Source organism: Pogoniulus pusillus, chromosome 9, assembly GCF_015220805.1.
Source record: "Pogoniulus pusillus isolate bPogPus1 chromosome 9, bPogPus1.pri, whole genome shotgun sequence".
NCBI classification, from domain to species: Eukaryota; Metazoa; Chordata; class Aves; order Piciformes; family Lybiidae; genus Pogoniulus; species Pogoniulus pusillus.
In genome coordinates this window covers 25707663-25721684 of record NC_087272.1, presented here as the reverse complement: position 1 = coordinate 25721684, position 14022 = coordinate 25707663, and the positions used below count along the sequence as shown (strand labels likewise).

The following is a 14022-nucleotide window of genomic DNA, read 5'->3' as shown; positions in this document are numbered from 1 at the left end:
TGTCTGTCAAGTATGCTGTCATTTGGCATCATCCTTCAATTTTGTGTCTTGAATGGATAAGAAACATATTTCTAACTGCAGCCTTTCCTCCAGTTTGTACAAATGGGAGAAAGTTTCTCCCAAGTACAAGGTGGGAGGTGACGAGAGAGATATGTAGTCTCACAGAGCCTTAGTCACTACTTCAGCCAAGAGCTGGAAACTTTCTAATTCGTTTCTCTTAAAGAAAGTGTCAGGTCTATACAAGGCAGAGGTTTTGGGTTTGGTGGTGGTTTTTTTTTTTGTTGTTCTTCTATAGCAGCATGGTAAAAGGGAAACAAACTAAAAAGATGAAAACATCACTTACAGAACATTTAGAACAGCAGAAACAAACCAAGTAGCTTTTCACATCAACCACAAACAAAATAAACACTGATACAGAGCTGCATTTCAGGGTGGATCAAATTCTTCTCTTATTCAATATAAATCCCATTGCTCCTCTACAACTGTTCTAAGAACATGGTGTCGAGGAAAAAAAAATCAAGCTTTATTTCATAATAGAGAAGCAATTAGGTCTTTCTAGGGGAATGTATCTGTTCACTAGTAGAAGCATTAAATGCCTCTACAAATGCAAGGATACATAACAAAAGAGAACCTCCAAGGCAACTGAAAATAGTCCCTGCAATCCCAGCCATCCACATGCCATTTCCTTTCTGTGCTAGTTTGAGACTAGCTGGAGTATTTTGGTGAGAAGAACTAGATTACAGACTGGGAACAGGAAACAATGGTGATGTCTACTTCACTCACAGGCTTGCTCCCTGGCCTGCTTTCTGTGTAACTAATACTTCTGATTTCTAACCCCCCATGCCAATTCTCCAAACGCACCTTGCACATAAGGCATGTTCTAGGATAAGGTAAAGAGGTGGAAAGGAGGTGGAAGTGTGGTTGGGAGCCCCTCCTGGGGACTCTGGTTTTTGGGAGGGCTGTTATGTTTCTGTATTAATTTTTACTTGTATATAGCTGTATATATTGTAAATCTCTGCTTGTATATTGTGCTAAGCTGTAACTATAGCTTCATTTCCTTAACTTCCAGCTTGGCTGAGTCTAGTCTGGGTGATTTCACAAGGGGGGGGACGGGACGGCAGGTAACACCAAAACTGTCACACTTTCAGAAATCCAATCTGCATTTAAACATTTAAACAAACAAACAAAAGATTAAGAAAATGCTCTTTAAGATTTCTTGCATCCAAAAGTTTCATAACAAATCACTTCTGGGCTATAAAATGATGACGCTCAGAAAGCAAGTTTGACCTTACTCGTGGTCAGCTGACATTAAGGACAATGTTGGAAACTATTCTGGTTCATGTGCAGCATCCTAGAAGAATCAAAAAGTAGAAACTGAGTGACCAAAAAGAGTATAACTTTGCAGTGAAGTTTAGCCATGATGACTAATCACTACAGCAGTGCAACTGAAACAGAAATGAACCCAGCTCTTTATGGAAGTAAAAGCCTTTCTAGGTTGGACGTGGAATATTTCATTAGGGTAGAGCATGCCAGCAGGTGCTCCTTGGCAAGATATTTAGGCATCTGGCACACGTGTGTTACTCTAAGTCTTTAAGAAGCCTTATTATAGACCAGACAATACACCTACAAGGTTTTTCTTGCAAAGTTTAAGACTGAAATGAAAATATTTATATTATTTCCTAGGCTACAGGAACTTCTTATAGCTCCAAATGGAATGAAGAAAAACAAAACCTGAAGATATAAAATTTGTACATTTTCTAGGATAGTCAGAATCTGAGAATATATAAGTGGCATTCAAAACCCATACCACATGAAATATAGATGTTAGCAATGTGTGTGGATCTTTATATAAATATGTGGGAGATACATGTACTTTACAAAGAACTGGTAACGGTCAGGCAAATTCACAATTAACATTAAGGCATATTTCATACTCAGTTAGAACCCCCCTTTTAAAAATAAAATTTTAATGTCTCATATTAATTTCCTATCAGAGATGTAAGTCAGTGTCTTCCTTAGATTATTCATATGCTCCTTCCTCTATCTGTGACAGAAGAGCCACAGAATAAAAGTGTGTACAAAATCCATTTAACCCAATCGCTTTGTTTAAATTAGCACGAGTCACATACCCATTTCATGTTCATTAATTGGCACTTTTACACCAGGGCTTTATTCTTATTATTCTGTTGTAAAGGATTATAATGGTGACATGCTTCTAAACATTATACTGCAAATTTGCATTGGTTTACATTATTCTCCTCCACCAGACATCTTCCAACATAATCTTTCTAACCTGTACACTAGCCTACAACGTGCCACATTTTTTCGGTAGTGTATATACAGTTCCATTAGACTGTCAACTCAACAGCTCCACACAACTCGAGCTACTTTGCTCTAAGAGCAGAATTTGACCTCAGAGCACTACCACCAAACATAAAGCAAAACCAGAAAAGAATGTGACTAAAGCCAGGTGGCTTCACAGACACATGCCAACAGAATAGAGTTTCATTACAAGCTCCATGCCTCTATCAGAAAACTTACAGGTGCCCAGAATTCACAAAACTTAAAAATCCTTGTTCAAGCCTGTCTAGACTGGTTCACTTGTGTCAAATTCATCATCTGCTACAGCCTTTGCTGAGTTTCTTCTGCCTGCTGAGCTGCTTCCTAACTTGAATTTGTAAAGTTCATTCTTCTGAGTTCAGCACAGAACCCAACATTTGATGAACTGCACCTTATTTTTCTGTGTAGCCTGTGCTATTTGTCAAAGTAATTTTAAATTCCTGTCCTGTCTTCAAAGCATTTGGGGCGGTGGGCTTTGGTAGCACTTGCAAATGTAATTTTCTCTATTCATCACTGAACAGTACTGGAAGCACATGTTCTTTCACCGTTAGAAACTCGTGGTAGTAATCTCTTCTCTGTTTTTAAGAACCTTCTCTTAGACTCACCATATGTTCACAGTGTTGCTGCCAGTAGAGGAAGATTACAAGCAGTCTTTCCTTTTGATACTTTTTTACCCCTAAATTCTCATTTTACCCTTCTTCTCAAGGAGAACATGTGGATGGAATAATAGTTTCAGACAATTTTGTTTCCTTCCTGTATGGGCCAAAACATAATTCTTATCCTGAAATAACACTTTCTGCACCATTTCTGCACTTTTCTCCAGTATCTACATAGACCTGCAGCAGAGATACCTACTGCACAGCTTCCTGCAGAGTGACTTCAACTCACTGCCATTTATTCCTTGCGAACAAGGGGACACAGTCTCAAGTTGTGCCAGGGTAGGTATAGGCTGGATATTAGGAAGAAGTTCTTCACAGAGAGAGTGATTTCCCATTGGAATGGGCTGCCCAGGGAGGTGGTGGAGGCACCATCCCTGGGAGTCTTCAAGAAAAGACTGGATGAGGCACTTAGTGCCATGGTCTAGTTGATTGGATAGGGCTGGGTGATAGGTTGGACTGGATGATCTTGGAGGTCTCTTCCAACCTGGTTGATTCTATGATTCTATGAAAGGCATAACTGCTCTTTGCAGCAACCACTTACGAGTTTTTACGTACAAAGGCATGTAAGTCCACCACTGTAGAATTTTTGTTCTGAAGTTCTTCCCTATTGTTACTATAAAGTAAGAATTCTCATCATTAGTACTGGAAAGCCACATATCTTAGAATAAAAGGTTCAGTTGCTTGAAGGATACAGTAGACATAGGGACTGTTGACAAGCTCAGGAGCAGTGTTGTTTCCTATTTAACACCTATTCAGCGGGAAAAGGATTTAGAAGGGTATAATGCCATAAAGGACTTGAAACTGCCCTACATGCACAGGCTGGAAAAATTCAAGTATCTATTTGAGATCACTGACAGACTCAAAGACCTTCCTCAGATGCAGGTAAAACGCGATCCTTACCTTAAGAACTGCATGAAAGGTAAATCTGACTAGAAAACATGTAAGAGGATGGAATGAGATAGGAAGCGTTGCTGTGTCCACCTTTCTTCTTGACTGGAAGTACTTTCAGAATGTGCCTGACCAGCGTGCAACTATATCATGTACAAAGCCACTCACTTTCTAGCCACTTTGGCTCAAGTAAGCTTTGCAACATGCTTTAAAATTCCTCATATCTCATAGGATTCTGCTGTTGTCTGAAAATGTGCCTAACATGAACTTCACATGTGGTCCTCATTTAAATGCAAATCAAGCAATTAGCAATTTAAAGTATGTTAACAGATAATTTTTGAGATACTTGGTTTTGAAATGTGTTAAGGCCCAAGTAATAATTCTTTTTTCTTTTGTTTCCACAGTATCAGATACACATGCACTGTCTTAAATTTACCTGTTAATCGAACATTTTAGTAGTTACCAAACACACACATATATATTTTGCATATTCAAACATTGGCCTGGCAAATTACTAACTTTCCCTTTAGGCACAGGAAAGATCACAACTCTATTTATTTGAAATCTCATTAACTTGTGGTTATTACACCTCTGGGTGTCACGGAAGAAATACCTTCCTTTTTTTGCACTGAAGGTACAGGTATAAATACTGGGGTGAAATCCCAGTCCCAGTGTAGTCAGATGATTTGCAAATAGGATTTCACTTGCAATATTGTGGTGAACTAATTAGTATTTTATCTAATTAATTATGAAACTTTGGTTGATTTTATCTGGGTATGAACTGTTAATATGCCAAAGGTCACATATTCATTCAGATACAATCTTAATTTTAGGGTTAAATTTGTAGTCTGGTATAATTCCATGAACTCAAAACTAAGGAAAAATAAAATCTAGGAATTTAAACAATTACAGAATATATGAATACAGCAGTATTTAGTCTAATTTGAAGGACAAAAGTATCCTTCTGATCAAAATTCTAAAAATCTCAAAAGAATCACAGATTTTATGATGAACTCTTGGCATAAATGCACTGAGGCACATTAAACACCTGACATGTTAAAACACTATGAAAAGTGGATATTCTCAGTAATTTAAACTTCAGAGAAAAGTAAATCATGCTCAGCATCAGTATTAAAATGACAGTGATCATCATAATTCTGGTTATCCATGCTGCTCTCCCACTAACCTGCAAATGTGGGGAAGATCAATCAAGCCCTCAAATTGGTCCACGACTTACATTGTCAAGCTCATAGTTCAAAAATGTGTAGTGCAATGATATATAGTCATATCAAGTTTTCCATAAGCACTTCCTTTAATTAACAAGAGGAACATATTTGTCTTGACATGCTCTCCAATCTTATAAGGAGATAAAGTGTCATTTCCCTGTAGTCATATTTGAAATCTGTAATATAAGGAGCCCTAAGCTAAACACGTGCAGAAGAGAGCAGGTGCAGAGCATGTAACTTAGTGGAGATTACTTCTTAGCAATCCTCATTACTAGCAGTATTTCTGAGCTTAGGCTGCCCACGCTTACAAGGAAAACTAGCACATAAAATTGCCTGCATGTTTATTTCTAGTCAGAAAACCACTTTTAAGTGCTACCAGAACAGAATCTGTAGTTATGAGGCATCCTTTAGATGTTAATTTCTCATAAATCTGAATATATGGTAAACCAGATACTTTCCTGTTTTCACAGTTCAAACACCTTAAACAAGAAACGTCTTAAGTTGGTTTGGTTTGTATGTCATGTTAGTGTTGCTTCATGCAAAGAAATATGGTAAACACTTCACTATCTCATGTTATCCTTTTCTGAACTAAACATCAGGGGACATTCTTGGAACACATATCAGCTGGATAGCAATTCTCACTGGAATATGAACACATTCCATCCAGGCTTTACACTTCCACAGTGGACTGCCACTAGATTTAATTTCGTCTCTATCTACCAGGTAAAAGTAGCTTTGCATAAGAGTCAAAGGTAGTGTGAAAGTAACTTTAGGCCTCCTGAGGGATGAATGCACATTTAGATCACTTAACAACATGCTTTCCATGCTTACAGATATAGATATATATTTAAATTTTGGACTGGGAGATAATCGTTCAACACAATAACAATTAAACAGCTGTAACCTGTCTCATGTGTTAAGTAATGGAGCTGCAGGCAAGCTCCATAAACAGATGGTCTTACCCACCCATGCTTAATGTTAAAGCCTTTTTAAAAAAGAGGTGTTGACAAATCTGAACAAGAAGGCATAGTTTTAATGCAAATTGGCCAATTTGCAATTTAGATTACATTAAAACTAATTTAGTCTATAGAAAAAAAAAATTAAGCTGCATTGTAAAACTGAGATGTTACACAGCACATGGATACAGCAGATTCCCCACTAGCATAATTATTTACTGATTTCATTCAGCTAACCAAGTTTAATAGAAAAGCAACTGGAAAAGTATTCGTATTTGTGGACTTCTTACGACAGTTAGTTTTCTCATGGTACAAGCCAGTTACATCACATAAAATAACAGACTTTCTGCAATAATAATCTGTTCCAACCTCACAAAACAACTATTTAGACAGGAGAGGGTCGCTGAACTAACTACAAGCCATGACAGAAAGGGAACAAAACTGCATTTTAGCACAACTGTGTTATGAAAACTTGATTACTAGCAAATTTTCAACCAGGTTATCACCTGGACACCAGCTGTGCATGTGTGGTCTTATATCACTTTGAGATGCTGGTTGAGATTCACAAAATAATATATGGATGTTCACCTCAGATACAAAATAATGTCACTCCCAGACCAAATAAACAATTGGCAGGTGAATTTCCATAGCTTTGCAGTAAACTGTTGGTTCAACCTCTTCTCATGGGGATACAGGACATGGCAAAACATTTGCAATACTTAGGAGGGAAAAGAGAGGGAACAGTTTAGAAGCCTTCAGTTGTTTAGTATCTGAAACACACATTGCCAGTGTTCAGTTCAAATGTGTAAAATGCTTAATAGCAACAGTTCTCAAGATTTGTTAATTCTTACTAGAGTAATTTCCTCACAATGGTAAGCATGTAGTTAGCTGCTGAACATCTCTGATACAACTCTTTGGAAGTATGTGTTCGGATCAAAGGAAATAACTCAAAGTGAGGCCTCTCATCAGGTGTGGTGCTGAAGACAGAGCTACGCTGTGCCAAAGGTTCACGAAGGAAAAATGGGTATCAGCAACACCTCATTACCCAGCCCCATCTTGGCCACCTTGCTACACACAGTGTTTCCAAACAAAGAAAAAAAATCTGCTTTCTTCATACTATTCTCATCTCTCACAAGTCAGAAGCACATAAAACAGAAATGTATATTAGCTCCCAATTCCAATCTTGTGATCCTGAGCCTTAGGACTAATTTTTTTCTGCACAATCACCTACAGTTTCGCTTCCTGATGTCCTCAAGTAGTAAAACAGTGCACGCAAGAAGAAAGGTCTCTGGAAATTTACATCGACTAGAATTTGCTTTGGCCAAATTGCCATTTGAATATCTTCAAGTGTATGTAAAAAGGCAGCATAATTCAAGAAGCAATCTAGGGTTTAGAGGAGCTTAGAGAGGAGTCAAACTGAAGACTATCTTGTTTTAATTAAGGAGATAGGTTTGTCTTTTCCATCTTTCAACTCTGTAATACTTGTCAACTAACAATACGAAGAGTAGGCTAACTGAAAATGGGACATAAGAGATAGCAGTTTAGAAATACACAAAAATCATTAGATGAGGTGCAAAACATTGTCACAATTTTAAATGGCATTCCTGCTTCAGAAATCATCTCTTAGATCAGCTGCCTTATGGATGTGGACAATTCAGAAGACATTCCAGCCAGCTCCTCTATGATCCATATTTACTGATCTACCCCAATCTGTACATCCAGGGAGAGATCTAGTGGGTTATTTCTTTTTCAAAAAAGACACATTGCCCTTAAATTTACAGCTTCTTTGGAATATTCCTTTCCCAGAGAAATAGTAAATTTAGGCTGCTGCAATTTATGTGACTTTCAGCTAACAGCTTCAACTAACGAATGCATCTGCATTTCTAGAATCCTTCACAGTACTGCAGCTAAATGCTTAATGACTTTCAGAAACAAGAGGGATGCAATTGTTATTTTTAGGTGTATAAAGGGACAGCGAAAGTCCTTCATACACTCAAGAGAAATTAGGTAAATATTCTGCTACCAAGTTAAGAGTTACAAGTAGCATAAAATTCCACAGTTACAAACAGAGGGTGATAATACGAAACTGGTTTACATGGAGAAACTTTCTGATGTCACTTCTGCTTTAAGTTTTATTGCTCAGGAGAGCTACTACCTATGCTAGGGCAGGTGAGAGAGTCAATCTGACTCTTCATCTGCCCAGCTGAGGAGGCAGCAATTTTTAATGCACTAAGAAGAAATAACTCTTGGAAATAAGCATTAAAAGGACCTGGTTTCTCCATAGTGCTGGGCTTCTGTGGAAAACAGCTTTAAGAAAAATAAATATAACAGCAGGCTAAAGCCTGTACCTCATTACTTGTCTTGGAGGCTGTAAGGGCAATATAAACAAATCAAACTATCTTTACAGCAGCAGCCACAAAGTAAACACCCATTTAAAGAATAAACAGGTGGGAAGACAGATCTGCTTGCCCACTGCTGAGGAAAAACTTGTTTGTGCTTAATATGTTGGAAAAATTGTTCAAGAGCAGTTCATCCGTGCAGAACTGCAACCCTTGAAATGCTGCCAAGGTCAACAGCTGCTGAGACCAACAGCAGAGCGATCTGCTGAGTAATTGCTCGCTGGCAAGTTAAAGCGGTCAAGGGAAAGGCTTTATCCTACTTCTAAAAATTCACTTTATTTTATTGTTCAGAAAGCAGTTTGCTCTACTCTCTTTGTCAGCATTTTTTTCTGGAAACTCTTCAAAAATTTTAACCCTACTAATTCTCCCTGAGATTCTGCAGTCCCTCTCCCCCCTATGTCTGAGCAGTTTCATTAGTAAACAACAACAAAACACTGATTGTGACTTCCATTAAAAAAAAAATCACAAGTCAATCTTACTAATTTGCACTTGACTCCCTTCTGCAAAATAAAACCTTGCCTTTTTCCTGGTGCAATGGTGCAGGTATCACTAAAACAACTGTAACAGGCCCTTATTTTCCCTGCTCTCAAAGTTTGCACCACTATTTCCTCATGGACACCAGCACAGCCTCACCACCATCCCATCTCTCAATCAGGCCTATAAAAGCTATCCAGGAATAGAGCTTGAGTGTTACTGTTTTCTAATACTTGTCCCCCTGCCCCAGGATGGCTCAGCCATGCTAACACATCCAGAGATAGAGCTCCTCCAAAACACTCATAAAACTTAAAATTCTCCAGCCTCTTTTAGCAAAAGCAAATTATTCTATATTCAGATCCATCAACTCTACTGCTACTAGATTTAGTGTCCTATCATACTGTCATGTTGTTTTGGCTACATCACCTCTTTTAACTGACTCTCCTCCATCTCTGTGAATAAAAAGTTAATCCAATAAGTGGGAAGAGAATTTTTTTTTTTTTTAAACTCCTCAGATAATCCAAGATTTATCCATTACTTAAAATTATACTTGCCTTTGTCTAACCTGTGGCTAACTCTTCCATTGTCTGTTCAATCTACCTCTAACTTCACAGCCATGATGCTTCTCACATTTCGGAGAGGTGTCCAAAAATACCTGCAGAGCCACCTTGTTACTTCTGTCACAGCTTTCATTCAACTTTCTGCAAGCTCCCCACACATCTAAGTACAAACCAGCCAGTTTCTTTGTCTGTGCTGCCTACCTGGTGTCAGGCAGTATTTTTACCTTGTGGTTATGCTGAGACAAAAATTACTTGGATAGGATCCTCCTCTTCTGTTACAGACCTGAAGTGTCTTGCACAAAGGGGGATTTACTGCGGAACAGAATTTCACAGTGCTACAGCTACACAAAAAGAATATTAAAATGATAAACCTTTTGGAAACTCCTCCTCCTCTTTTCCTTACTCCCCTTATTTACAATCACAATTTCTCATGCTCACTGACTGTCAAAGCCTGCGTGCTGGAGAGGGACATCCTGCTGCACATGGGACATAGAGACCATACATAACCGAGTAAGAAAAGTTCCACTGCAAAACACACGGTAATTTCCCATGGCTTCCAGGTCCTAGAATTAACTTGATTACAGAAACATAGAAGCTGCAATAAGAATGGCTTCTCCTTGATCAGCTGTATTAAATTGTTAGTACATTAATTACATTTATAAAACCCGAGATAATTCTAAAATAGTGCATTACGATGACAAGAAGATATTTTTTGGCAGCTCAACCATGTTTATTCTAAGGTGGAAGTGATACTTTTGTGTAGGCAAGTCACTTTTTAGAGCTTCTTCTCCAAAAAAGAAAAAAAAAGAAAAAACAATAGGAAGCTTCATTTCTGAAAGCCATCAAGCTATCACATAGAACTAGAAAAGCACAAATCAAGTAACATATTTACAGTATTAAAAAAGTAACCTCCCACCAGGCAAAAGGCAGTAAAGAGAAAAGATTGGAAAGGAAATTCTTCTTCCTCCTTTTCATAGCAAACTAGGTGTGAAGGCTTGATGAGCTATTATGCACTCATTTCCTTTCTTAAAATCCCAACTCCTTTACACAGACTGACACATGCAAATAGTTTGTGGGGTTTTGGTTTGGGTTTTTTTTTTAAGACTCAAGCTTCAGAGTAACATACTTCTTACTCAGACACGGCCAGCAGCACTGGCTGTTTGAATTTTGCAGTGAAGACAGGGTAAAGCATTGCCAGCCTACCAATGGTACAGTGCTCTCCGTTCCATCCCTGGCTGCATTCACACTTCCCGTCTTTGCAGGTGCCGTGCTCGGCGCAGCGCGGGTGGCAGGCTCGCTGGTTACAGCCTGCGCCAGTCCAGCCCTCCTCGCAGCGACAGGTGCCGCCCATGCACACACCATGCGTGCCGCAGTCCACCGAACAGATCTCTGCATTGGAAAGGAGAGGCAGAAAAGGCGGCAGAGAGTAAACATGGGAGAGACAGGGCATGCATTAACTAGCAGCACTAGGATTTTAATGCAACATATGAACATATTTCAACACAAAAAAGAGCAAAATCTTTGAAAATTACATCAAAAGCATTTGCTGGGAAAGGCATTTTCAGGTAGGATCCAACAGAATACGAAGTTCAGAGGTTGAGCTCTGTGCTAATGCTTACACAGTTACCCAGCAGATTTGGCTGTGCTTAAGTATCCACAGTTCTTGCACTGGCTGTAATTCTAAATCATATTTTTTTGTGATCACATATGTCTTAAAACTAACCTATTGTGGTTGTAGTGAGGTGAGGGTCAGCCTCTTCTCCTTGCATCAGGTGACAGAATAAGAAGCAATGGCTGGAAATCATGCCGGAGGAGGTTTAAATTGGATAGTAGGAAAAAACGCTTTACTGACAGGGTGGTCAGGCAGGTTGCCCAGGGAGGTGGTAGAGTCATGGAGTCACTGTCTCTGAAGGTGTTTAAGAAATGCGTGGACATGGCACTTTGGGGCATGGTTTGGCAGCCATGGTGACCTTAGGCTGATGGTTGGAATTGACCTTAGAGGTGTCTTATAACCAAAACAATACTAGGATTCTATATGGCACTTAGACCTACCAGAACTTACTGTGTACTGAGTTACTAAACTAGGTATCATACACCTAGGTCATCGGGTGTTCTGAGTGAAATTCTAGTACTAATTAAAGTTTCATTCATTTTAACAAGGTTTCCCCTTCCTACCATACTGCTTGTTTACTTACAAAGTAAAAATGTGCCATTTCTGACACATTTCCTCATTATAATCAGCCTTAGTGAGACAAATTAGTACTATGCTGACATACTGACACATCTGTTAAATATAAAAGATGATTCTATTTTACTTTCAGCAAATTTGTACCAGTGACAGCTATGAACAATCTGGTTTAAATAATAGATTCTTTAAAAAATAAATCAACATACAGCAATTTAACCTGTCACTTTTATATAGTAACAGGATTTTATAACTGATAGAATAATTGAAAAATATGTTAACAGCCACGGGTAGTCAGAGGCCAAACAACACGTGTTAAGTCTCAGTTAATACAAGATGATAATTCAGGCTGCTGCTGCTTTTTGCATTTATGGCTTTGATTCCTTTAGTCAGACTCCAGCAAATTTTGCTTCCAAGCAGACAACAGGAAAACAAGAGGAGATAAAATTCAGCCTGAGGGACATCTTCAGTTCCCTGGCGTACAGCTGGCTGTAACCACGCACAGGTTTACAGAAGTACTGTATTTAGTTTTTTATTTCTTGTGAAAGACAGCAAACAGTTTAGTTACAGAAGCCTGTAATTATTTTCCAACAGCAAAAAAAAGAAGCATTCACTGTTAGAAAGGTTTCCAGTTTCCTGCTCAGCAGTGTTTTTCTTCTCCCATAGAGTATAACCCTCTGCCTCAAAGTGCTGTGGACCATTAAATATAGTACCAAGGAGCTGCGATATTTCCCATAAGAAACCACCCAAAACCTTTATGGACAAAGACAGAGAGCATTTCCTCCTCATTTTTTCCCCTTCTTTTTTGCCTTTTTTCCTTACAGCACTTCTGAATTAAATTTGTGATCAAGAGATGCAAGATGGTTTGATTAACATGAGTCACAAAACATAAACGCAGCTTCAAGAGAGAAAGGTTTATTTCTCTTCGATCTAATCAATTTTCATTAGGGTAAAGGTGTTTATCAGCTTTTAGCACACTAGCTTTGAGCAAGGTGCGTCAATCTTTGTAATGAACTTATTAATTAGACTTAATTTAATTGAAGTGGAATTGAAGGGCTAATTAACGGACAAACTGCTGATGAAGATAGAGGAAAACTCTGCTGAATTCAAACCTATAAACTCCTGTTGGAAACAACTTTTTTTTTTTCTTCTTCTAGCAGCTTATCAAAATGTTTATGGTTAAATTTTTACTGTACTACTCAGAAGCTCGTTTTGCACAACTTCAGCAAATAGTCTGTGCTCATTTTTACAACCCCCTTTTGTGAGCTTGACTCTTGAAATATTTGAGAGGATCAGAAATATTTTACGTTATTTTAATGGCAAATCTTTCTCTGAAATATAAGTAAAAGATGGAGCATAACTGAATGATCAAAAATAGAGCAGAGGACACTGTCAAAAAATAGAGGGTCTGTGTTTTGCCAGAGAACTAGAAAGCATATCTCACAAATAGCCCTTTTTAGTGATAGAAATGTTCAGAAAAGAACTTTTTCTTCCAAACAAATCTAACAGAAGACAACATTTTCTTCTCTCTGTCACTTTTTCTTGAATAGTTGGAATACTGTCTTATCACTTTGGTATGCACAAACCATTATCAAGTACCGCAGACCCTCATCAGGAAGTACATTTGTTTTAAAAAGATGGTTCCTCATGAAAAAGTTATATTTATTCATAAGCTGGCATAAACCCAGCTAGCCCATGTGTTCACTTTTCATTAACAAAATCATCGGAGTTCTTAGATGAACTGTTTTAGACAAATGTATGTCTCACAGTTAGACATGACTCCTCTTTTGATATGTGGCCACCAAACAATATTCTACAAACTCCTATTTGTCAAAAGGCTGCTGCCATACTTCATAAATATTTAGTTCTGCTCTCTGTGATAGCACCTCTAGTCATTTTCTCCTTTTGTTGCTAAGCGCAGGCTATGGTTTTAATAAGCTCAGTTTCAGACTTCCCTCTGCATCTTCACTCTACCAACTCCTTGCATCCTGTCAGCTTGCACCCTTCCTCAAAAGCTGTTTAGGATTCACTCTTGCTTTCCCATTGCCTTCAAACTGCCACGCTGTCTGTTTTCAAGTAAAATACCTCCAATTAGCAGGTGAGATTTTAGAAATGTGACTGTTTCTAGTTTCACTAGTGCAGTATTAAGTTCCCATGTATTAGCTAAGATGATACTCAGGTGAAGGCAGCTAAAAAAATACTGTTCCTGCTTAGTCACCTATCCAGGGCTAACCTACAGCAGTTGCTCTATTACCTGACGATTTTTTTATTGCTAGGAAGGGGATCAGAAAAAGGAGGAGGGACTCATAGCTTGAAATGAAAGTTGATTTAATCA

General features: G+C 38.3%; 1 protein-coding gene across 35 annotated transcripts in view; it reads right to left on the bottom strand.

Annotated features, from left to right (window-relative positions):
* The window catches only part of TENM3 (teneurin transmembrane protein 3), a 1288622-nt gene that overhangs the window by 75517 nt on the left and 1199083 nt on the right, over window positions 1-14022 (bottom strand). For all 35 annotated transcript variants that reach the window (XM_064148897.1, XM_064148896.1, XM_064148915.1 and 32 more), the window contains one exon: window positions 10706-10891. In XM_064148897.1, the coding sequence (XP_064004967.1) occupies window positions 10706-10891 (186 nt within the window). The remainder of the gene's footprint in view (window positions 1-10705; window positions 10892-14022) is intronic.